This window comes from Drosophila busckii, chromosome 2R (genome assembly GCF_011750605.1).
Source record: "Drosophila busckii strain San Diego stock center, stock number 13000-0081.31 chromosome 2R, ASM1175060v1, whole genome shotgun sequence".
NCBI classification, from domain to species: domain Eukaryota; kingdom Metazoa; phylum Arthropoda; class Insecta; order Diptera; family Drosophilidae; genus Drosophila; species Drosophila busckii.
This window is the reverse complement of record NC_046605.1, coordinates 3,788,627-3,811,455: the sequence shown is the minus strand read 5'-3', so window position 1 is coordinate 3,811,455 and position 22,829 is coordinate 3,788,627. Positions and strand designations below refer to the sequence as shown.

Here is a 22,829-nt window from a genome sequence, read left to right as displayed (position 1 = left end):
ACGTTCGTCCGATAACAGTTCGATAACACTAAGACTCATATCGGTTTTGTTGTCAGCTGTTGCGCTGCATTTTGCGTGGGTTGTTTTGAACAAAATCTAACACAAACACCATGGCCAAAGGGAAAAAACGTTCCGTTAAGAAAAAACAACATTTGCAAAAGAAACAATTCAAGAAAGATAAGTTAAAGTCATCACACAAACGCGGCAGAGTTTTATTTGGAAGCGCAAGCACCAGCACCAGCACGTGCAAAACAAACGGAGTGACGGCAGCAACAACGCTCATTGTAAGTTTTAAATAATAATGCATAAAAGCATAATTTAAAAATTGTGCTACGACTAGGAGCAGTCGTAACATTAATATTAGTTGAATATGCCGCGGTTTTTTTTTTATATTGTTTATGCGTGGGTATTTTAAGGGATGCCTTGGCATAACGGTACTGCCATGCGCAGAACAGCAGATTGTGAAAAGAAATATACTTTTCCACAATTACATTACCGTAAGGCATTTAAAACACACACTTATTAGTGCAAGTGCTAAAATCAGTGGCCAAAAATATAGTTAACTGCCCACCACACACCACATATAAAATATACATTGCATAAATACAATGGAGCAAATCTGGCGCAAGGTTTGCGCACATTACGATGTGCCCGAGGATGTGACTAACGCCTGGTATGAGCGTATCTGGCAGCATTTAAACGCGGACAGCCCCACTCGTGCCTACCACAACTGGCAGGAGATGATGCAGCGCAAGCTCTGCCATTTAAAAGACTGTGCGCCCAGCATAGTGCTGGCTGCCTTCTTTCAATATTACTTTTTCGATGGGAATCGCAGTTGCGTGCAACAGAACTGTGAAGTCTTTGAGGAATTCTGTCGCGATGCCATGATAGAGGATGTGAGTAGTGCTGCCTTTTGGAAAATAAATCTTTTCAAGCTGTTGCCCCCGTGTCTCTGTGTTAGGAGGACGCCAAGTCTTTGATTTGCAATCTACTGGGACGCAAAACACCAGAGAATGAGGTCACCTGGTCACATGATGATGAAGCCAATTTGCTGCAGGATGTGGATCTAGTGGTGTTGGCGTAAGTGCTTGTACTTGCTACTGCTGCAATTACTTAATCCATTCCCAATCCTAGCGCACCGCCTGATGAGTATAAACATTATACGCAGCTGCTGCGTCACGAGTATGCCAATTTGGATGATGAATGCTATAAATCAATGCGCGTCAAGGTGCTGGAGACCTTGCTGCTAATACCTAGCATATATGCCACAGCCGATTACCACGACAAGTATGAGGAGCTGGCGCGTGCCAACATACGTCAGGAGATTCAAGAGCTAAAGCAGTGAGAGTTTTTGCAAAAGCTTTAGTTACAAGCTTTTAAATGTTTAAATTAGTTAATTTGTCAAGCTGCTTAATTTATGGTAAACGCAAGGCTTTGCTTTACTTTGAATTTGCGAAGAAAGCTGCTTAAAGCTTTAGTTAATCAGGCTCTCAACTTGTTTTACGGTTGTGTTTTGCTGCAAACTTTAATCAAACTACAAATTCTTTTAGCTAGTCGCAAACTCTTTCAATTTTATGTAGCGTTCTAAATGTTGAATTTATGTTGTAAAAAAAGAAATTAATCAAAAAGCTAAACTGTTAACACTGCGTATAACTATAATAAAGTGAATGTATATACAAAGCTGCAAACTGTAGTTTTAATTAAAATAATCACAAAGAAACTTGAAAATACAGTAAGTATGGAAAAGTAGCAAGTTATTTACTTTTCATATAAAATGTAAATATTATAAAGTACTATTTAATTTATTATTAGATACTCGGCAATACAGCAGGGAGCAGCAGCAGCAGCAAGATGGCGCCGCAGCGCTTTCAAAAGATTAAGGACAAATCGGTGAAGGTAAGAGTTGTGTTTCAAAATCTCACAATATAAAGCTCATATTTTTGTATATTGTAGAAACCTCTTAAGCGTTTGGCTGCCAAACAACACAAGAAGGATCGCACTTATACACAAAAGCTGGCAAATTCTTTAAAGCGTCGTGCTTTGAACTCCGCTGCCAATCATAATTTTAAGCGCAAGCTTAATTTCCAAGCAAATGTTAAGCAAGCAGCTGAACTAGTACAGAGTGCATTACCCAAGCCAAAGTTTTATAGAAATACAAAGGTAAGTTTGTGTGTTTAATTAATTTACTGTTTTAACTAAATAATATATTTCCAACTCCAGGCAACGGATTGGCCAAAGCTGCGCAATGACACCATTGAAGAAGGTGAAATTATAGAAGAGATTGGAAGCAGCGATGATGATGATGATTGCTACATAACAAAAGTGCATAAGAATTTAGTGCCAAGAGTAGAGCTTGTGGATGATTCCAGCAGTGATGAGTCAACATCATCACCATCAGCCAATGGCAGTAACTTTGTCGTGGATACCAAACGAGAAGCGCTGCTGGCTTGGTCAACAACTAACAAATGTAAAGTCAACTATGCGGTAAAGAATAATTGCATTGTACTGGATGATAGCCTTGAACCATTGACGCCTAGAAAGCGAGGCTTTGTATATGAACCGGAAACAGCAGCAATAAGAGCAGCAGAAGCAGCCAAAGCAACCCCACCAACTAATCTGGATGATAGCGTTATAATAGTTGAAGATCATAAGCAAACCAACGATTTTATACCCTTTTCAAAATCCGAATCACCAAAGCAGGTGATTGTGCCGACCACAAGCAAACCACAGGCAGCTGTAAAAATTGTAAAAACCGCAGCACAGGCAGCTGTAAAAGTTGTAAAAGCTGCAACGCCAAAACGTCTACGTATGTCAGAGAGTTTGTTTACAAGCACGGAGCGAAAGAAGTTACTAGATTATAATTCCAATACGTATAATCCAGGCGAAGATGATAGTATTCCTACTAACCACAAACGTTTCATTATTATTGATGGCAGTAATGTTGCATTTGGGTAAGGTATACCCCCAACATCTTTTTAAAATACTTTTCTAAAATTTGCAATTTTTTAATTACAGTCATGGTTGCTCCAAAGTCTTCTCAGCGGAAGGCATTAAGTATTCCTTGGAATACTTTGAAACTCTGGGTCATAGTGTTAAAGCAGTTATACCCCAATTTCGCAAGAATCCTCACAAGTCCACAAATCCAGCGCTTTTGGATCAACTTTATAAGGATGGCAAAATTGTTTTTACGCCGTGCAAAAATCTGCCCACTCAACAAAGCATTAGCTATGATGATCGGTGTGTATTTTGGCTAATTGTTTAAATAATATTTTTATTCTCGTTTTGTATATTTTTTCAGTTTCATATTGCAGCTGGCGTATGAGCGCAATGCTGCTGTCGTTTCCAATGATAATTATCGTGATCTAATACACGAGAATCCCGCATTTAAGAAAATTGTAGAAAATCGGGTCATTGGCTATTCGTGGTGTGATAATATATTTATCCTGCCAAAGGATCCGTATGGCAGATTTGGCCCACAGTTAGCTGAAATATTGCGCTGTTAAGTTAAAATTGAATTTAAGTTTTTTTCTTTTGATTTTCGTTAATTTAGTTAAGTCTTGAGAAGTGTAATTATTTTTATAGTTTTATAAGTTAATAATTTAATGTGTAACGTTTATGGCAAACAATTTTGGATTAACTTTTTTTTATTGATTGCTGTTGTTATTGATGACCACTGTAGTGGTAGTCGTGGTGCTGGTGGTTAGCTCATACTCTGGTGGCGGCTCGTTCAGCGCTGGATTGCTGGCTGACAGATTGGTGGTAATGGTAAGCGTTGAGGCGCCCACTGGCTTCAACGAGAGCTCATCATAGCTGGGCGGCAGATCCATGCCCTTGGGCAATATGCTCATGTCATTGTTAGCTTCAGTGTTAGCAACGGAGCTGTTGTCCATGTGTGTAGCATTGCTGGTGACGCTAAGTTCCATTTGACGGCGTGCTGGCAATTAAAAAATACCAAATTAATAATTCTTATAAAATTCAAATTTAACGACTGCAAATTAAAGCAAGTTGGCAGCGCTGTGTACATGTGCTTAACAGCACTGTTAAGCTTAACAGCAGTTGGCGGGCAGCTCTTATCAAACAGCTGTTGCTGTTGTAATATTCAATTTGTTTTATTTGAAGCTAAAGCAAGTACAAGTAGCAGCAACTAAACAAAACACACACATGTGCTGCACTAAACAACGCACAAATAAATATGTAAGTAAGAAGTAAAAGTAAAAGTGTCGCAAGCATGAAATGTAACATGTGTTTGCGTTTTATGTAATAAACAATTGCTGACGTTGTGTAGCGCGGCGCCCTAAAAATCAAAGGTGAAAGTGGCCCACTAACTATGTAAATATTAGCTTAGTGCAAGCTGCAGCAACAGGTTTGAAGATGTCCAAACTGATTGCTTTACAACATTAATCATTAGCTGCTGAAATAGCAAAGTTCGGAAGTTCAAATTGTCAAATTTGGCAAAGTGAAAGTTAAGGGTTAAATGCGTCATATGCTTAACCCCTGTGCGCCCGCTACTAATTGACATTGACAACCTGTTGACTTTACGCTTCAACGCTTACGACGTGCTAAAGTTACAAGTAATTAAAACAGTTTCTATTTTGCAGTCAAGTTAGCCATGTTGAGACGCGTGCTTGGCTACAGCGTCTTGGGTGCGGGTCTGGTCAGCACTGGGCTAAGTTTGCGCACCAATGACTACGATATAAACTCGCTGGGCATAGTGCGGCTCTCGCGCTCCGCTTGCGCTGTGGTGGATGTGGCGTTAACCTACAAGCGTGAGCTGTACTACAAGGAATGGGACAAGAGCACGCCGGAGTACAAGGCGGAGAAGAGTCGCGTGCACAAAATTGCTGCTGAAAAGCTGCTGCAGTTGATATGCACAAACAAAGGTGTTTACATCAAAGTGGGCCAGCACATAGGCGCTTTGGAGTATTTGCTGCCCAAGGAGTTTGTGCAGACAATGAAGGTGCTGCATTCGGATGCGCCACAAAACCCCATCGAAGATTTGTATAAAGTAATAAGGCAGGATTTGAAACGCAATCCAGAGGATTTATTTGATAGCTTTGAGCGTGAGCCGCTGGGCACTGCCTCGCTGGCGCAAGTGCACAAAGCGCGACTGAAAACGGGTGAAGTGGTGGCAGTTAAGGTGCAGCATCCGTATGTGAAGGGCAACAGTCTGGTGGATATGAAGACCATGGAGCTGGCTGTTAAGCTGCTGGCTAAAATATTTCCAGACTTTAAAATACAATGGCTGGTGGAGGAGTCCAAGAAGGTAGCCCAATACAATACTAAAGTCAATTTGTTATTAAAACGCTGGTTTATTTTAGAATCTACCCATTGAGCTGGACTTTTTAAATGAGGGACGCAATGCGGAAAAGGTAGCGCAACAGTTTGCCAAATATAGCTGGCTGCGTGTACCCAAAATCTACTGGGAGCTGAGCACTAAGCGCGTGCTAGTCATGGAATACCTGGAGGGCGGACATGTAACCGATTTGAACTACATTAGGCAGCATAAAATTGATGCATTCGCTGTGGCCAATCGCATAGGACAACTCTACTCTGAAATGATATTCTCCACGGGCTTTGTGCATAGCGATCCACATCCAGGCAACATATTGGTGCGACAAACGGCGCAAAATGAGCTGGAGCTTATTCTGCTGGATCATGGGCTATATGCAGATCTGAGCGATAAGTTTAGATACGAGTACTCCAAGCTATGGTTGAGCATATTGCGCGTGGATCGCAAGGCAATGCGTCAGCATAGCGAGCAGCTGGGCATTAAGGGTGATCTATATGGCTTGTTTGTGTGCATGGTAACTGGCAGACCCTGGGAGACGCTTATGCAGGGCATCACCAAAGTCAAGTACTCCAAGGAGGAGGTAAGTTGCGCAGTATATAACAAAGTTGCTGCTAAACAATTGTTTGTTTTACAGAAAAACACGCTGCAATCCAATACATCGCTGGTGCTGCCGCATATATCGGATGTGCTGGAGCAAGTGGATCGCCAAATGCTGCTTATACTCAAGACCAACGATTTGATACGCGGCATTGAGGCGACGCTGCGCACACAAAACCGCATGACAGCGTTTTGGTCCATGTCCAAGTGCTGTGTACGCAGCTGCTATGCGGAGCAGCAGGCACAGCTGCCAAAACAAAGTTGGCGCCTGTTGCTGCGCGAGCGTTGGGAGCTGCTGAAACTAAATCTGTACTACCTCTATTTAGGCTTAATCAATTTTAATCTAATGGCTGCTTGCAAGCAGCTGCTCTAGTGACAACGATTAAACAAATGTACAAATCGAAATGGGAAACTAACCTTGTAATCTTTGTGCGGCCAAACGACGTTCAGCATCGCGACGCTTGCGTTGCATGGAGCTCTAAAGAAATATGTTTATAATTTAAGCAACAATAAGCATGCGCTATGGCTTAGAAGTAATGTGAATTTACTATTTGTAAATATTTGTAAATTAAAATTCGCGTTACTTCTAGGCTCATATTACGTATACGCAGCACTTGAATTACCGCTATTAGTGCCAAAGGCAGCAGTATAATAAATAGAAACACCAACACCACATAGCACACATAGCTGGAATAGAAGTACACATAGCCAGGCTCATTGTCCCAAATGGTGACATTGTTCTGACCAGTCCAGCTATAAGTCACAGCTGGCGCTACTGTTGTAGTGCTAAATATGTTCACTAATGTGGTTGCTGTTGTTGCTGCTGCTGCTGCTGTTGTTGTTGTTGCATTTAACAAGGCAGGCGCCATTGCGCTGAAAAATATATTCCGCACTATTTTCGTTTGTAAGTTTATATATATTTGCCGTTTCACGTCTTAAAACGTACTGACAACCAAAATTGATGGTTCTGACCAGCTTTCAAAAATTTTGCTATATATCTTTGTTGTTGCTTTGCCCATATTTGCTTTGTAATCATTAGCTGATAAGGCTTGGGCCTAGCCTGGGGCTTAAGTTTTCGTGTGTGTGATTTTTGCCCGTACCTTATACTATATGAGCTGAGTGGGTGGTGCTTGGGGGGCTAGGTGCGTGTCACTTGTTGTTCAATTTTATCTATCAAGTAATGAGGCATTATGATAAATGTGTGCACATATACATAAATATATCTATGTAACTGCTTACTATAGACATGAGTAAGTAAGCATATGCATATGTAGATATATATTTTATGCGATTTTATCACAGATTTTGAAATATTTTCATTCATACGCTAGCAAAAGTTAAAGCAGTTTGTAGAGCTGCAAGCCCAAGTGACCAAAATATTATTGATAAGTTGCAAAAGTTGTAGCTATTTATTTTATGGGTTATCTTTTATTGTTTATACAGAAACATTGTTGAATTTTTTAGGGATTTTATTGCAGTTATATTTAACTTTCAATGCTCATTAAAAATTATCTAAAGCGCTTGGGGCTTTCGATTTTGAATAATCTATGGACTCTGCACAGTTTGTTAACTTTATAGCCGAAAAATTGTACTGTTACAATTCAATAATTATCTATATATAATTTATCACACAACCTTTAACCAGACAACATAAAATGACTCAGCTAAATATTTGTTTTTTATTTACTCACATTGCTCAAGATCCAGCGTTGTTTTAGCCTGCCTTAAAGCGTAGCAACGATAGGCTATCATACTTATCTGTTAACATATTTATTTATTTTATTGAATGTCAAGCAATTAGCCAAGGCAGACAAGTTGTAAACTTACGCGTATAAAGAAAAGCAAAAAGCTGAGCACACAGGCGGCCAATAGAATTGAACCCGTGGAATCCATTGTTGTAAAAATTGCACACTTTGTTGTTATTGTTGTTTCTTTGTTATAAGTATAATGATTCACATTAAGCCTTGTCGCATGTTGTAGCGATAAGATATTATTGATTGTTTTTCTTTTTGCCCGTAATGCAAGAATTTTAATTTCATTAATGCGCTTTGTATTAGAGCCTTGCTTGATTTTTCATAACTGTGCGTATTATATTGGTTAATAAAGCTAATTTTGTCTCACCTGCATGCTTATCAATAAAGTGCTCTCCCGCTGACGCTCTCACTCTCATGCGTAGCGCTTTGCTTCAATGGCCAGATTGCATTTACTGTTTATGAGTTTGGTTATCTCTATATAAATCAGCTAAAAGCCAAATCCCACACTCTCTCGCTCCCAATGTTTATCATATATCTATATATAGCTGTTATATCGCTGTGTTTGTCTATTTGGCAACAGCTTCAGTCATTTACCGTTAATTAAAGCTAATGCCCGCTAGCTTGCTATCAGCAATGCACACTTGACCCACAAGCGCATACGTCACATCATCAAATCAAGTATACGCCGCTTTGTGCTGCAGATTCATAACTATATACGCTCTTCTCGGGCACTTTGCTTTATTTTACTTTTCGCTTTATGTTTGTCTTGTGCTTTGCTCTGGCTGCATTTTAACAATCTTAAGTAAACACCGCTTGTGTTTGTGTTTGTTTAAAAAATTTATGTGCAAATAATCAATTATTGTTTGCTTTGGGTTTCTGAAAATGTAAATATGTTTACTTTTTGTTAGCCCGCTCGGTCAGTTGCATAAAATATTAATTGCTTAGCGTAAGTTATGATTCGTTATAAAAATATAAAAAAAAACAACTTGCAGTTTTTTGTATATACTTATATATTTTGTTTTAAACATATACAATTACATAAATATTTTTATTAATACTCCAAATCATGTTAACGCATAAAATTCACACACAAACTCTTATAATTTCATAAACATATATGAATTTTGAAATACTCACATTAACATTTTATTAATTCGCTAGTTAAGTTCATTTAAATTGTTTTTATCTGAAAAACTAAATTTAGCTACATTGTGTGTAAACTTTAGTTGGCACTGTGAAACAGAAAAAATGTATTTAATTATATTAAGTACACACACACATGTACATTGTTGAAATTGCAATTGCAATTAAATATTTATTTGCAACTTTGGTATTTATTTGGTTTTTATTTTATGGTAGTTTGAATTTTCAATGGAGCTACTGTTTACACATGTCTGGATACGTGTATGTGTGTGTGTGTGTACTATTTGCATGCACTGTTTACAGTGTCACATGCAATTAACGCGCTTTGTTTAATTTTTAAATTTAATTAGCTGCAATTTTCTGTCACGCCAGTGACACAAATTTTATATCATTTTCATTTTATTTACTCTAATGCATATTTCAGTTGATTTTTCTCTGTTGTGTTTACGACTTGCTATAAAATAGAGAGAGAGAGAGAGAGGGAGATAGAAAAATAAATGTTGTTATTGTTTATGCAGTCAGGCTGAAAAATAAACTAGCAAGTCAGTGTATTTTATATATGCTTGTAGTTTTCATTTTTATTTTTAAAAGGCACTCATAAAATATTCATATTTACTTTGTTAGCTCTTAAATCAGTATTCTGTGCTGCCTGAGTGCTTGGCTGCCTTTTTCGTATATTTTTTAATGTCTTTTATACATATGTATAGCTTACATGCATATTTTATAGACTATGCCTAGCCCAGAGCTGAGCATGTGTGGAATTTTTGTAAAACTTTACATTTTTGGGCACGAGTCAACGCCTAAAAGCATGCTGTGAATTTTTTAGTTGAATGCGTAACTAATAAATGTTTATATTTCTATAAATTGTGCGCTATTATGTTTAAAATCAGCTTTATTTATTTTCATTTATTATTAAAAATCTTTTATAATTTTTCAAAGGCACAGCTTTGCCAATGACTCATTAAACTCTTTTTGCTCGCTCTCTTAAAATATAACCACAGCAACAAAGCCTTTTTGTAAAGACTCCCCCTCTTCGCCCACAGCCACCCATCAATCAAAAGTTTACAAAGCGCACAGCTGTGGTCAGGCACTTGTTTAAGTCTCATATAGTATAAACCTTTTACCACAATGGCAAACAATTTATTTAGACTATTTTAGTGCGAGTTGTTTTGGTGCGCAGTGTGAGTGAATGGTGGGGGAAGTAGAAGCTTAAAAGCAAGTGACATTTTAATTAATTTAAATGACTATTTCTTGTTAATAGTTGTGTGTTGATTTTGAGTTTACAATGTAAACTAAAATGTCAAACATAAGAGACCTTTATCAAATATACACCCACCCACAATACGTAAATTCCAGGTGGGGTGGGGGGCGAGTTACCAGCAAGTTTGTAAGGTAAACTGCAGAAATTGTTGGAGAAACACGACACAAATCAATTTGCATAAGGATAGAAACTTTGTAACGTAAACTTTTGTTTTTTTGGCTGTAAGTGTAGTGGTATGTCTTTGGCTGTGTGTGTGTGTGTCTTAAATTTGAAATTCAAATTTATGAAACTGCAGCAGGCATAGAGGTACGTTGATTTTTCCCACAGACACGCACACACACACGCATAGATTGTCATACACACTGACATACACACACACACACATAAAATTTGTGGCATTTACTTGATGCCTTAACAATTAGATAACATAGCATACTTTTTGGCACACACACACACATGCACACAATGTGTTAAGGGCCGTAATAAAAAACCTTTGCTGTCTTTTATGCCTTTTATGTGGTGCAAATTTTGTAGTGTGGGTAGTGTGGGGCTGGCGCGCTGCGTCCCTTTGACTCGTTGAAAGTCGTTCAACTGGAATCAAGTTGTTAGCACAATTAGTGTGGGCGTATATGGGCGTGTCTGCGTCTGTCTGCTTCGTTTTGACTTTATGCTGTGGCTTTCATTATCGGCTACGTGCCTCATTTTGTTCATGAATGTTAAGTAAAATTAATTGCGTAGCCGTCGGCACCAAAGCTGTTATTGTTGTTCTTGCTGTCGGCTTTGCTTATTTTGCCAACAGCAACAAAACACAACACAACACAAACGAATACAGCAGCCGAAATGAAAGTTTTTGAATAATTTCATTAATATATTTGCTAAATTTGTTGGTAATGCAAGTAATTTTCACACACACACACACGCACGCACACTCTCAAATACAAATATAGCCTGCGCCTGCTGATTATAATTTATAATTAGCCCCAAAAATATATAACAGCTCAAATGAATTTGTTTGCTTTGCCATTTGTTTATTAGCAGCGCTTTAAACTGATTAAAACGGCGTGCCTATTTTAGATTTTAAATTAAAATTCAAAATGCATAATTCGGTGCGAAAGAAAAAGTGTTGCGAAATTTGACTAATTGAGCAGCATTATCGATAATTTGCTGGTATTTCTTAGGGTATTTTTAGCTCGATCATTTTTAATTGCTGGCCGTTTTTTTTTGTTATCAGCTCAACGCAAGCAAAATTTTTAATTATACTTTCGGTCTTTTGGCGCATGCAAACCCAAAAAAAAAAAGTAAAGAAACAAAAGCAAAGCAAGCGGCAGCGGCAGCGGCAGCCGCAGCATATTGAACCCATAAACGAACGCCTTCCGGCCCAGCCCACAAAAGCAGGTCAACGCAAATGTTGAACAATAAACTTTAATGAATTACAAGTTGCGCTTGGCAGCTGTAAATCCTTAAGCAAACAGCAAAAAGAGAAATCAAATAAAATGAAATAAAATAAAACGAATGGCGAATGTAAAAGGAAATGAAAATATGTCGAAGGAAATGAGCATTGACGCCAACGTCAGCCTCAGCGTCAGCGTCAGCGTCTCTACTGGCACTAAGTACCATTATTGGAGCCCTACTACTTCTTGGAGTGGGGCTGGTCAAGTATAGTCTGGGTCTGGCGTTGATTTCGGGGCGTGGCATTAAGTTGCCGTTTCATCATTGTCAACAGTCGCAGTCTCAAACAATAAATATTGTAAACAATTTGTATGCCTGTGTGTATTACCACTACTAAACACTATGGGCAATTCTATATAAAAAACTGGCTGGCATACTCATTTATAAAGTTGCTTAATTTTATATTCTGTTTTATGTCCATGAGCTCAGCTCAGCTGTTTAACTTGGCTGTTTGCTTTTTATTGCGTTTTGTTTACATGCTGTATTATGTCCATTGTAAATAAATAATTAGAATAAATTCCAGCGAAAGAAGTTATTTGCCCCACGGTGCAATACAGCGATAAGTAGAAATGCCAGTGCAAATATTTGAACACGCTTGGCAAAGGAAATAAGGTCCGAATGCGAAATCCTCAAGCCCTTTGGGCCATAAATTATCATCATCAGCAAATGGCTGTGGCCTCTACAATTTCCAATTGCCTTGCATACTTCACATCCCACACCCAACGCCACTCCCGCCAACCAACCAACCAAGCAGCTCAACTAAGCTCTAACAATTTTCCAATACCCAAGTGGCATCCACGTGGGCAATCCGGCATTAATTAAATCAAGCATCATTAAGCAAACTCTGTGGTAAGCTGACTGCGGCGAACATCTTCAAGCGACCACTGTGCTGGCGCCTTTAATTGCGTGGGCGTGGTCTAGATCCACTATTTAAAACTGCAGTTTAAAATTGCACTCAAAAATGCACAGTGGCGCCAATTTGGTATCGAACTTGCGCTTAAAGTATCGCACGCGATGCTCGATCGCTGGATTGCGTGAGCTCATTTATCGATATCGCTATCTATTCGTGACACGTACCAAAAGTTTGCCGCGCAGTGAAAAACCACAAATATTTGGCAATTTATGATAATTGATGTGCAAAAGTGTTAATGTGCCGTTAAATGCAGCTAATTGCATGCAGTGTTTTAATTAATAAAATTTACACATTTTGTGCGTGTTTTCGCTTTGTGCGTAGTTGAGACTCCTTTGGGCAATGTGTGGTGTAATTTGGCGCGCGCCATTTTGTCTAAATTGCAAACGCTTAAGCGGCATAAAATAATTGTGCTTATATTAATTAAAGCGCAATTGCTAGTGCAGTGTTTAATGTAAAAATATAATAAATGCATATTTTTTTTATTTATTTTGTTTTTATTGTGTGTGTGCGTGTGTGCTGCGTGGCTCCTTTGGGCAAAGTGTGGTGTAATTTTGCGCGCGCTATGTTGAGCATGTTACTAAATTTTAGCGAGCGCAAATTGCTTATATTAAATGAAGTGCAGTGTTTTATATAATAATATAATAGAATATGTGCTTTTTGTGTTTTTTTTTTGCCTGTGGCCGCTTGGGGCAAAGTAAAGTACAACGCGCAGTTTTAGCGCCTGTGGTGAATAAGCAAATCAGCAGGAGCAACAAGTACTTATTGTTGTTTTATGGCTATCATATGTTTCACTGCATGAGTTAGGTGAGTTTTTCGTTTTCTTTTGAGCAGTGCATTAAAATTGTTACCACTGTGCAAGTGTAATTGAAAAACCTTGTGGCTGCCTGCTGCGTAAAATTTAATTTGCTCAAGTGTAATTTTTATGGCATTGACTGTTGTTTTTTATCTAACAGTTGGTGCCGCTCAATACTGTCTTAAGCTCAAGACGCCATCATTTTTCATTATGCACGCCAAGCTGATGGAAAATTTTATATTTTTATGATGCGCAATACAAATTTAATGTAATTAAAGCAACGTTTCTACTTACAGCAAGGGCAAGCGGCGCTGGCTTATGCAGTCAGGTGAGTGTAAGTAACTGTACTATACTATATATCTATATGTAAACGAAATTTATTGAATATGTTCGCTTTTGTATGTTAAAGCTGCTTAAGTTTACAAGTATAGAAAACGAAGCAGCAGCAGCAGTAACAGCTGGTAAATGATATTATATTTTATAAAAGACACACACACATACATATGTACATGTGGGGGGGGAAATTTTATTATATGCTTTTGTGTTGTGCATGAAAATGCATTTTTCTTTTGGGCAAATGCTTTGTCTTTTGGCCTGCAGCAGCTTTTGCCTGGCAGCTGGCCAAGTGCAGAAAACAAAAGTCGAGCGCACCCCCACAAATGATGTCCGGCAGGAAAAAAAATTGAGCCATGGGTTGTGATGCGCCAGCTGCGCTTGTTGGTTAAACAACAGCAAATGCACTTCGTATGGGTGAGAGAGACACACACACACACACAGACACAACACATGGGTGCATTCTCTTTCTTGGGCTTAAATGTGCTTTACGTCTATTTATTGCCTTAGCTTGTCGTAGCCATTTTTCACTTGCTTGGATTTTCTGCGCCTGCAATTTCATTTGCTAAATGTAATTCGATTTAAGCAAAAATTCACACAATTCGCCACTCGTTAGTTTTCGTCCTTTTTTGTTGCTACTCGCTATTTGGCATTTGCTTTTTGTACATAAGTATGGAATGAATTTTTTACGCTGTTAGAATAATTTTTTTTTACTTTTTTTTCAAGTGCACTTTGTGCGCTTTGTGCGCGTGCATTGCAAATAGTGAAATGTATTCATTGTTTATTTTATTTGTCATAAATCAACATTTACCAAGCACAAGTTGAATTTTTGGTCGAATGCGCTTTTAGTATTACTTTAATAAAAGCAATAAAATCAACACTTTTTTTTATTGTAAGTTGTGGCTTGCAATAAATATTTATTTTGTTTAACAAACTATTGTTATGCAGCCCTGGTTACGCTTTGTGTGCTGCCTTATCAATTAAAAATATGTAAAGCTTAAACAGAAATATTCAATTTATTTTCGATCGCTGTTTTTTTTTTGCATTATGTAGATTTGCTGGGTCTGGCTCTCAATTAAATTGCTAAATTTGCCAAATGGTTTTTGTGGGCAAAAAGCGCAGCAGCCGCACTTTGTGCTTTGCGAGAAACCAACAGCGTGCAACAGAAATATACAAATAGAAAATTGTTTTGCATATTGCAATCAGTCGGTCTGTCTTGCTCTGTCTGTTTGTCTCGCTCTTTTGTTGTGCTGCACAAATATGGAAATTGCACTTGTTCATGTAACTGTGTAAAATCAAATTTGCTGACCCACTCTACGCTGCAGCGGGGCAATGCCAACGAAAATGTTGCGCCAGCGCAATTGTGTGCAAAAACAACAATAACATGGCGAACAATGCAACTTGGCTAAAAGCAATAAACTGGTCAAGTTGGTTCAAGTGGTTGGCATTGCCACTGGTTGCGGTTAGCGCTCAAACCGAAAGCCCAATCCCAAGCCCAAGCCCACCCACCCATGGCGGCCATGGCAATGAGCTTTGCCAACTCAGCAGGCATTTAGTTTTTTGTATAAAATGCAATTTGCTGGCTCGGGCCATAAAAGTCTCATTGTTGTTGCGCATACGCTACTTTGGACAAAAATTATAGTTAAATTGGATATATTAGTTGTGGCAATTGGTTGGGCGAAGCAAAAAGTTGGCAGCCCACAAATGTAGGCTACAGAAAATATAAATATGTGCTATACAGATTAAAAGCCTAAAATTCATAGAGTTGTTGGATTAAATACAAAAAAAAATGCATTAATTTGTTTTAAATTCTTTAACTTTTAAAACAATAGAACGTAATTATTATAATAACGCTATTATTAAGCGCTACAATTTATTTTTAGTTTTATTTTTGCAATAATTAATTCCACTTGTACAGCTAAGCAGCTTACACACACACACACACACACATACTAAGCTATATGCTATTGCTATGTGCTTTATTGCAAATAAATTGATGCCCATTGACTGTTTTCCAAATGGGATTATAGAAAAGCTGCATTTGCCCATATGGCTTGCCATATGCCAATCTCATTCACACACACACTTACGTACTTACGTACGTGCTACTTACCCCTGCTTACGTGAATGGCTGCAGTTTACGTTTGGCTTCGAGCAAACTTCAAATCGTTGAATGTTTGACAATTTTGCAGCACTTGGCTGCTAGTTATGTTGATTAAATCAAAATCAATGGCCACACATTGCACAGACTCTTGTTCTGAGCTGGCCGTGGCATTGCTTGCTGCCTCAAATTCCGTCTCATTTGCAGTCAGTGTAGTGGTGTGGCCAGCATAGATCTTATCATGCTCTAGCTGTTGCTGCTGCTGCTGGCAATCAATTGCATAACAAAGCTGTTGGGGCTCTGGCTCTGATGCTGGCTCAGTCTGGCTTAAGGCCGAAGCTTCGGCTGTCAACACTTTGGTCTGTTCGCACTGCTGCTGCTGCTCCTGCTGCCCGTAACTGTAGCCATAGTCATATTCATCGTACTCATCATCCATGAATGATTGCTCCGAGTAGCTTTCATCGTCATCATCATCGGCGCAATCAAAGTAGCCGCTCTGTGTGGGATTTAACAAGCTTGTTTTAGTGCTAAGTGACTGGGAATTGGGGTGAACTTGCTTTGGCTTTCAAAAAGCCAAAGTAAATTCAATTTATATTTTGTATAATTTTGTTCAGTGTATACCTGGCAATCCAAGCAGCGGCAATTATCACAGAGGCTGCAGCTTAGGCCCAAAATTTCGGCTGCCTCCTGATATAGTTCATGACTATATCTTGGTTGTTGCTCTTGTTGCTGTTGTTGCTGTTGGAACTTGTTGTTGTCATTATGCATGCTCCAATTGTTCAATTTATTTTGTTGCTGCTGCCACGTTGACTCTTGACTGTTGCTGTTGCTGCTGTTATTGTTGTTGTTGTTGTTGTTGTTAGTCTTGCTGGATGAGTGAGCCGCCAGCGAAGTGGACGCTGTGTAAATAACCGCCTCATTGCTGTTGCTGGAAAATGAAAAGTTTATTTAGCTTCTGGTTGACTAAACTAAACGGCAACAGGAACAGGAACAGCAAAGTCACTGCCGTACATAGTTTATTAGGTGTGCATGCAAATTGATATAAACTGTATGTGTGTGTATGTGTGTGTGCCCCGAACAACAATAGCAGCCGCATTGTAAATGGACTTTGATTAAAATCAAGCCCAAGTAATGCGCAACTTTAAACAAATCAAGCGAAGAAGAGAGCAAAGTACAAACGTTGACATTTTAGTTAGATTTGCACTCAGAGAAATGTGCAGAAATTAAAACTATATAATGTAAAAATACTCATTAAATATATATTATTAATTTACTTATGACTAATATGAATTAAAGGCTTTGTTGCCATTTTATTAGCTTTAATTTATGCCTATTATTGTTTATTTTAAACTTTTGTATCTATTAGGCAGCTAACGAATATTAGACTGACTGACTGTACAAAAGGCTAAATTATATGTGGCTTTAAAGTTTGTCAATAAATTTATACAATTTATTTAGCTTATGTTTAATGCTTGGCTTGCTTAAATCTTTATAAATAATTGCATTTGAGACATTGGCAATTTCTTTTATATTTATTTATTGCTTTGTCTGTACACTAGTTTTTTCTTGCAGTGTAACGCTGTCAGGCCAACGTTGCTTGATAACGCGTCACGCGTTTCACGCTGGGCACCTTTTGAAACTTGAAACTTTTGCCATTGCTACAGCTTCTGTGCTGCTCTCTCTCTCACACTCTCTGCTGCTGTCTCGCTCTAATGACAGGCCATTTCGGTGACATCAAAGGGAATGCAGACCATTAAATGAGCTGTGCTTGGCTGCCAAGTTGAAGGCTGTGTGGCACGATAGGGCTCGGGCAACAATTGCCAAGTGCGCAGGCAAACTTGCAAAATAGAATTAAAAAAAAAGGGAAATATTTTGCAAGTTATTTTGCAACACGCTGAGGCAAGTTGATGAAGTTGTCGTCGCATTGTGCAGGCCTCGCAAAGTTGTTGAATGTTGCAAGCACAAAAGTTGCATTAAAAAGAGAAAAGTTGGCCAACGCTTTTGCTGTTTACTAATTAAAGGCGTTAATAAATCAAAGCAAAATGACACGCCCACTCAGTTTGCAATTAATGAAATTTACAGCGTGCACTGGCAGCGTTTGACATGATTATTAAAAGTGTTGGTGGCATGCCCCGCACCGCGCTGCATGCAACTCATTGCATGCAATAAAAGTTAACTACTCGAAATTGTTACGGCTGCGTTTTCGCTTTCTCTCTTTTTTTTGTAAGTGTGCGCACTTTAATGTATTCAACTGTACGCATGGGACAAACCTCAAGCGCTGTTGCCTGAAATGAACTGTGGGCGCAGTATATAAAAAATGTTACTGTAAACAATAGCAGCAAATTTCAAAAATGGCATCAAATTTTATTCAGCTGCCAAAAAATTTATTTCTAAAATGTTTTTGGGATGCAAAATTGAAAGAAGCAAAATTTTTGATTTAATTTGTGCTATCAATTTTAGATTTCTAGCATTTTGAGTTTAGTTCTTATATAAAAAATAAATTTCTTGCCCCACAGTGCGCTGCTGATAGCAAAAAAAATTGCAACTTGGGTGTAAAGTTTTTGCTTTAGAGCATAAATTCCTTTTATTTTTTTTTGGTTAGGCATGCGTGTGTAACAAAGTTTTATAGACTTTTGCACACACACACACACACACACACACACATGCGGTAGCTCGTTAGCTATTGAAATATGATTATTGCACTTCAATATGCGTTGAAATGTGTTAGTGTGTGTGTGTGGCATGCATTTTAATCAACTTTATGACGCGCTGCGTTGCTTGCAACCTGGCAACAGCCAAAGCCAAACACAATGCGAAACACACACACACCCACACCCAATCACTAATAACAACAACAGCTTCCCACTCACACACACACACACACAGACATAAAGCTATCTCTGGGCCCTTTCACCAACAATCTACACTCCACACTTTATGCCCCGCAGTGCGCGTTAATTTTTCAATTTCGCAAATGGCTGCGCCAACTAAACGGCTAAAAAAGTTTGCGCACTGATCAAAACTTATGACTTTATGAACAACACAATGCAAGAAAGTTGCACTGGCTTTGGAGCCCAGAATATTCCACCTGGACAGCTAATTGAAAGGCGCTTAACCAGTTGCTGGCAGGCGAAACGATAAGCGCTAAACAAGTTTGCACAACATTCAACTAAGCCACGACTATTAACTGCTTGGCATAGTCTAAAGCTGCTTGTAAGCAGCTAGCCAATATATATTTACTGTTATTAGTTTAGAGCAGCTAATTGAACTGTGGGCGTTATTAAAATATAAAGCGTGTACTCTAGTTTAACTCTAGTTAAAAATGTTATAAGCCTAAATAATGCAATCTGAACTGTCTAGCTGCCATAATTTGATTAAAACTGAACTAAATTTAATGCAATTTGCTTAGTTAGTGTTCAGTGTGAATTCAGAATTTTCTAAGTTAAAACAACAAGATTTAATTTTAAACATTGCTAAATATGAAATTAAAACAGCTAAAAAATGCCTAAAATTATTTTATATGTTAATTTAACAATATAATACTTAAATTGAGAATAAATATTAGTAAATAAAACAGTGACTTTTTTTTTAAATTATTATATTGCTACAAAAGTAGTCAAATTACTTTTTTAATAATCTGATTTCTAGCTTTCAATAAAAAGAAATTGTTTTTTCAGTTTCAAAACTACTAGATAAGCTTAAATAATGCAATCTGAGCTGTCATAGCAGCAATAACTGGATTAAAACTGAACTGAATTTAAAGAAATCTGCTGAGTTAGAGCTAGCTTAGCATGTATTATTCATATTCAGTGTGAAATCAGAATGTACTGAGCTAAAATAGCTAGTTTTAATATAAAACGTGGCTAGAAATAGCTAAATATTAAATTAAAAATGCTAAAAAATGCCTAAAATTATTTTATATGTTAAATTAACATTATAATACATAAATTGAGAATAGCTAAATAAAATAATGATTTAAAAAAATTAATGTATTGTTTATTTTAGGGGCGCTACAAAAGTAAACAAATCATTTTTTAAAATAGCCTGATTTCTAGCTAATAGCTAGTTTTCAAAACTACTAGCTCTAGCTATAAGCTAGCTATAAAATAGCTGTTAAGCATAATGTGTGCAGCTACTGCGTATAGCAACCAATCTAAAGTTTGTACAGTTTTGAAATCCAAAAGTCATTTTATCAAAACTAAACCTAAAGCTTTATGTTAGCCGCCGTATTGCTCAAAATGTGGCTGAGGCAAGTAATTTGGTGGGAAAGTGTGTTCGTGGCTTGCCACCTAGTGCTAATAACTATTTCAAGTTGAGTTTGGCCAAGTTGCAACTAATGTTATAGCAACTAAAAGTTTTGCTATAGCGACAACTACTGTTGTTGTTTCCTAAGATATTTCATACGCGTTCGCCTCAGCGCTAACTCGCTATGTGGGCAAACTTAATGACAAAAAGTTGTTGAGCCACAAATACAACAACAAATGGCGCAAAAACTTGCAACACGGAATTTTTAGCAGCGCGCGGCAATATGCCGAATAACATTTATGAGAGAATTTATACAAGTTAGATGAGAATATGGGCAGCTTAGTAGGGTTGGGTGTTTGGGGGGAGGGGGTGGAACTTTGCCTACCTGCTGTGTGTGGCTGCGTTCAAATTGTTGTTGCTGCGCCATTTTTCTTCTTCGAGGAATTTCAAAAACTTTGTCTTCTTGGCAATAAGCGTTGATTTGACATTCGTGCATTTTTTTTTGCTGCTGCCAGCAAGCAGCGGCGGCAATGCCAATGCACCTGCAACTGCTGCTGCTGTGCTCTCTGGCGTTGCTGCTGCTGTTGTTGACAGACAGCTATTGTTATTGCTACCAACTGAGCAATTGTTGTTGCCATACTGCTGCTGCTGCTGCTGCTGCTGATTTCTGTGGCTGACATTTTGGCCACCAACACTGCTGCTGCTGCTGCTGCTGCTGCTGCAATTGAACAATTTGTGCAGCGTTGCTGTTGCCGGTGAACACATTGTGGTTGACATTGATGTAGCGACCGGATTTACGTAGTTTATTGTAGCTCCCGCCGCAGCAGTTGCTGCTGTTGATGTGCCAAAACTTTTGAATTTATGCTGCAAACTGCAGGCCACCACACTTGAGCTCAAACTAGCCCCTATTGAATTGCTAACGTTCGCTCCTCTGTTTGTTGTCCTCGCATTCATTTCACGCCTTGTTGCCGCCGCTGCACCAAAGTCGTGCTGCATATAAAAAAAAATATAGATATATCCATGAGCCATGCGCAGACTTGCCAAACAATTTGACCCCCAAAATAAAACATACAACAAAAAAGAAGTTAAGCAAAAGCGTCAACAAAAACAATTTCAAAACTTACGCCGTAGCCAGCTGCATTAAGCACATAAATGGAGTTTTGATTGCTGCATTGCTGATAGACCATGTCGTCCATTGTTGTAGCTAAAGTTTGACAAAAAAAAAAAGAAACTTTTTAAATAATTATTATATACAGCTTAGCTGTAAAAAAAGGATTTATAGCAAGTTGATCTATATCGTACGCAGAGTAGAAAAGTTTGATGTGAGTTTTTTTACGCTTGAGCGCGCTTTATAATTTAAGCTATAAATTCAGCAAAAATTTAATAAAACATAGAAAGATTTTTTTTTAAATTTTTATAGTTTTTTAAACGGAAATCAAAGACGCAGTGCGCATTTTATACCAAAGTAAGCAGCAACTATAGCTAATAAATGCTTTTAAAACTTTTTTAAAGTCTGTTGAAACGTGAAAAAACAAATTTTTGAACAATATTTTGCAAATTGAAAAGTAAAATTAGTTTCACAACTATTTAGTTTAGTTACACAAATATTTAACTCACAGTCAGTAGTTCAATAAAATATTTAAAAGTCGTACTTTTGGTTTACATTGTCAAAAATTTATGATCAATATGTAAAACTAATGCTATTTGCATTATAGTTTAGTTTAGTTTGCTTTACTGATTTCTCAATTCAATTAAATATTTGCCATTTATAAAATATGTGACTAGCATCTTTGCTTTGCTTTACTAGCTGCCACTCATATATTTTATTTATATTATTTTGGATTGCAACTGTTTTTATTTACACTTGCAGCTCTCTCGTTAAGCTTTTCTCACACTTCAGTAAATACTATGCAAATTTATCAATATAAATCGCGTTAAATCAACGCAGCCATTTCACTCTCTTCAGCTGCTGCTGCTCATTTTAATGCATAAAGCAGAATAAGCTTAAAAAAATTATAATGCTTAAGATGTGGAATCTGTGATTTTTACCCGCTGAACTTTCAATGAATTGCGTTTCGTAAATATTCGTTGAGATTTTAAAAAGTTTTTGTTGCTTCAAGCCTTGGCGCTGTATTGAAAGTGTTGATTGCTTTAGAGTTGTTGATGCTGCTGCGCTTGACTTTTGTTGTTGCTGCTGCTTGTTGCTGCTGCTGCTGTTGTGTTGCTGGTAATGGCCGGATGGCTGCTCGCGTTGTTGGTAATCAAAGCTGCAATTACCGCCGTACACGTCCAATTGAAGCGGAAATTTATGCGACTGTTGTAGCGTGTAAACGTCGGCGTCCCTTTGCTTGTTGCTGCCACCGCCGCCACCGCTGGAGCTGGAGCTGGAGCCAAACCAGCTCGTTAGCCACAAGGATTGCAAGTCTGCAAGCCAAAAAGAAAGAGGCAGCGTATGTATAAGCGAGACAGAGTATCAAAAGTAGGTAAAAGTAGTTTACAAGTCTCGCAAGCATATTGAGCTAAATAAGCAACTTTCATGTTTCGCCCATCAAATGTTGCCAAGATTTGCAAGCATTTATATATTATATATATACATAAGCATATTGTTGCTATATAGTTGTTATTTTCTGCCGCCTCACTGGCTACGCACACACAGTTACTTTTTTTTTTATTATTTTTTATTGCTGTTTGTTATTGTTATTGTAAGCTGGACCAGCATAAAAAGCACAAGTCAAGTGCGCTTCGTTAAAAAATACTAAGTGGATATTATAAGCGACTCAAGATGTTGCAAGCTACACTGGACTATGGAATATGTGGGCATAAATTCTAATTTCAAAGCTAGAGCAAGCTTTGTATATAAATTATATGTTAATAGCATTATTATAGAAATTTTATTTATTAATTTTTCATGCTTTAAATTGTTTCTTTGCTTTTAAATAAAAATTATTAC

At 37.9% G+C, this 22,829-nt stretch overlaps 5 protein-coding genes across 6 annotated transcripts; 3 read left to right on the top strand and 2 right to left on the bottom strand.

The window, feature by feature from the left end:
* Window positions 1–69: 69 nt before the first annotated feature.
* Window positions 70–3,561, top strand: LOC108597171 (protein NYNRIN). The gene is made up of 6 exons (XM_017983585.1): window positions 70–284; window positions 1,813–1,896; window positions 1,954–2,160; window positions 2,221–2,951; window positions 3,016–3,237; window positions 3,299–3,561. Exons 1-6 carry the CDS (start codon window positions 111–113, stop codon window positions 3,501–3,503), a joined length of 1,623 nt encoding a protein of 540 aa, XP_017839074.1. The 5' UTR covers window positions 70–110; the 3' UTR covers window positions 3,504–3,561.
* On the top strand, window positions 379–1,656 carry LOC108597173. The gene is made up of 3 exons (XM_017983588.2): window positions 379–896; window positions 962–1,080; window positions 1,135–1,656. The coding sequence occupies exons 1-3, from the start codon at window positions 609–611 to the stop codon at window positions 1,343–1,345; spliced, it is 618 nt and encodes a 205-aa protein (XP_017839077.1). The 5' UTR covers window positions 379–608; the 3' UTR covers window positions 1,346–1,656.
* Window positions 3,562–3,605: 44 nt separating the features above from the next.
* Window positions 3,606–7,919, bottom strand: LOC108597174. 2 transcript variants are annotated; one of them, XM_017983589.2, is made up of 3 exons: window positions 7,715–7,919; window positions 7,579–7,645; window positions 3,606–3,934 (listed from the first exon to the last, which is right to left on the bottom strand). In XM_017983589.2, exons 1-3 carry the CDS (start codon window positions 7,778–7,780, stop codon window positions 3,645–3,647), a joined length of 423 nt encoding a protein of 140 aa, XP_017839078.1. In that variant the 5' UTR covers window positions 7,781–7,919; the 3' UTR covers window positions 3,606–3,644. The 2 variants fall into 2 exon arrangements, with proteins under 2 accessions (XP_017839078.1, XP_017839079.1); XM_017983590.1 differs by lacking the exons at window positions 7,579–7,645; window positions 7,715–7,919 and adding exons at window positions 6,305–6,365; window positions 6,511–6,818.
* On the top strand, window positions 4,080–6,297 carry LOC108597172 (aarF domain-containing protein kinase 1). Its single transcript, XM_017983586.2, has 4 exons — window positions 4,080–4,194; window positions 4,599–5,263; window positions 5,319–5,870; window positions 5,925–6,297. Exons 2-4 carry the CDS (start codon window positions 4,610–4,612, stop codon window positions 6,258–6,260), a joined length of 1,542 nt encoding a protein of 513 aa, XP_017839075.1. The 5' UTR covers window positions 4,080–4,194; window positions 4,599–4,609; the 3' UTR covers window positions 6,261–6,297.
* Window positions 7,920–8,977: 1,058 nt separating the features above from the next.
* Window positions 8,978–22,417, bottom strand: LOC108594976 (protein kinase 4). Its single transcript, XM_017980108.2, has 8 exons — window positions 22,378–22,417; window positions 21,929–22,303; window positions 21,004–21,083; window positions 20,531–20,869; window positions 20,265–20,416; window positions 16,256–16,562; window positions 15,647–16,130; window positions 8,978–9,238 (listed from the first exon to the last, which is right to left on the bottom strand). The coding sequence occupies exons 1-7, from the start codon at window positions 22,415–22,417 to the stop codon at window positions 15,672–15,674; spliced, it is 1,752 nt and encodes a 583-aa protein (XP_017835597.1). The 3' UTR covers window positions 8,978–9,238; window positions 15,647–15,671.
* Between the last annotated feature and the right edge of the window lie 412 nt (window positions 22,418–22,829).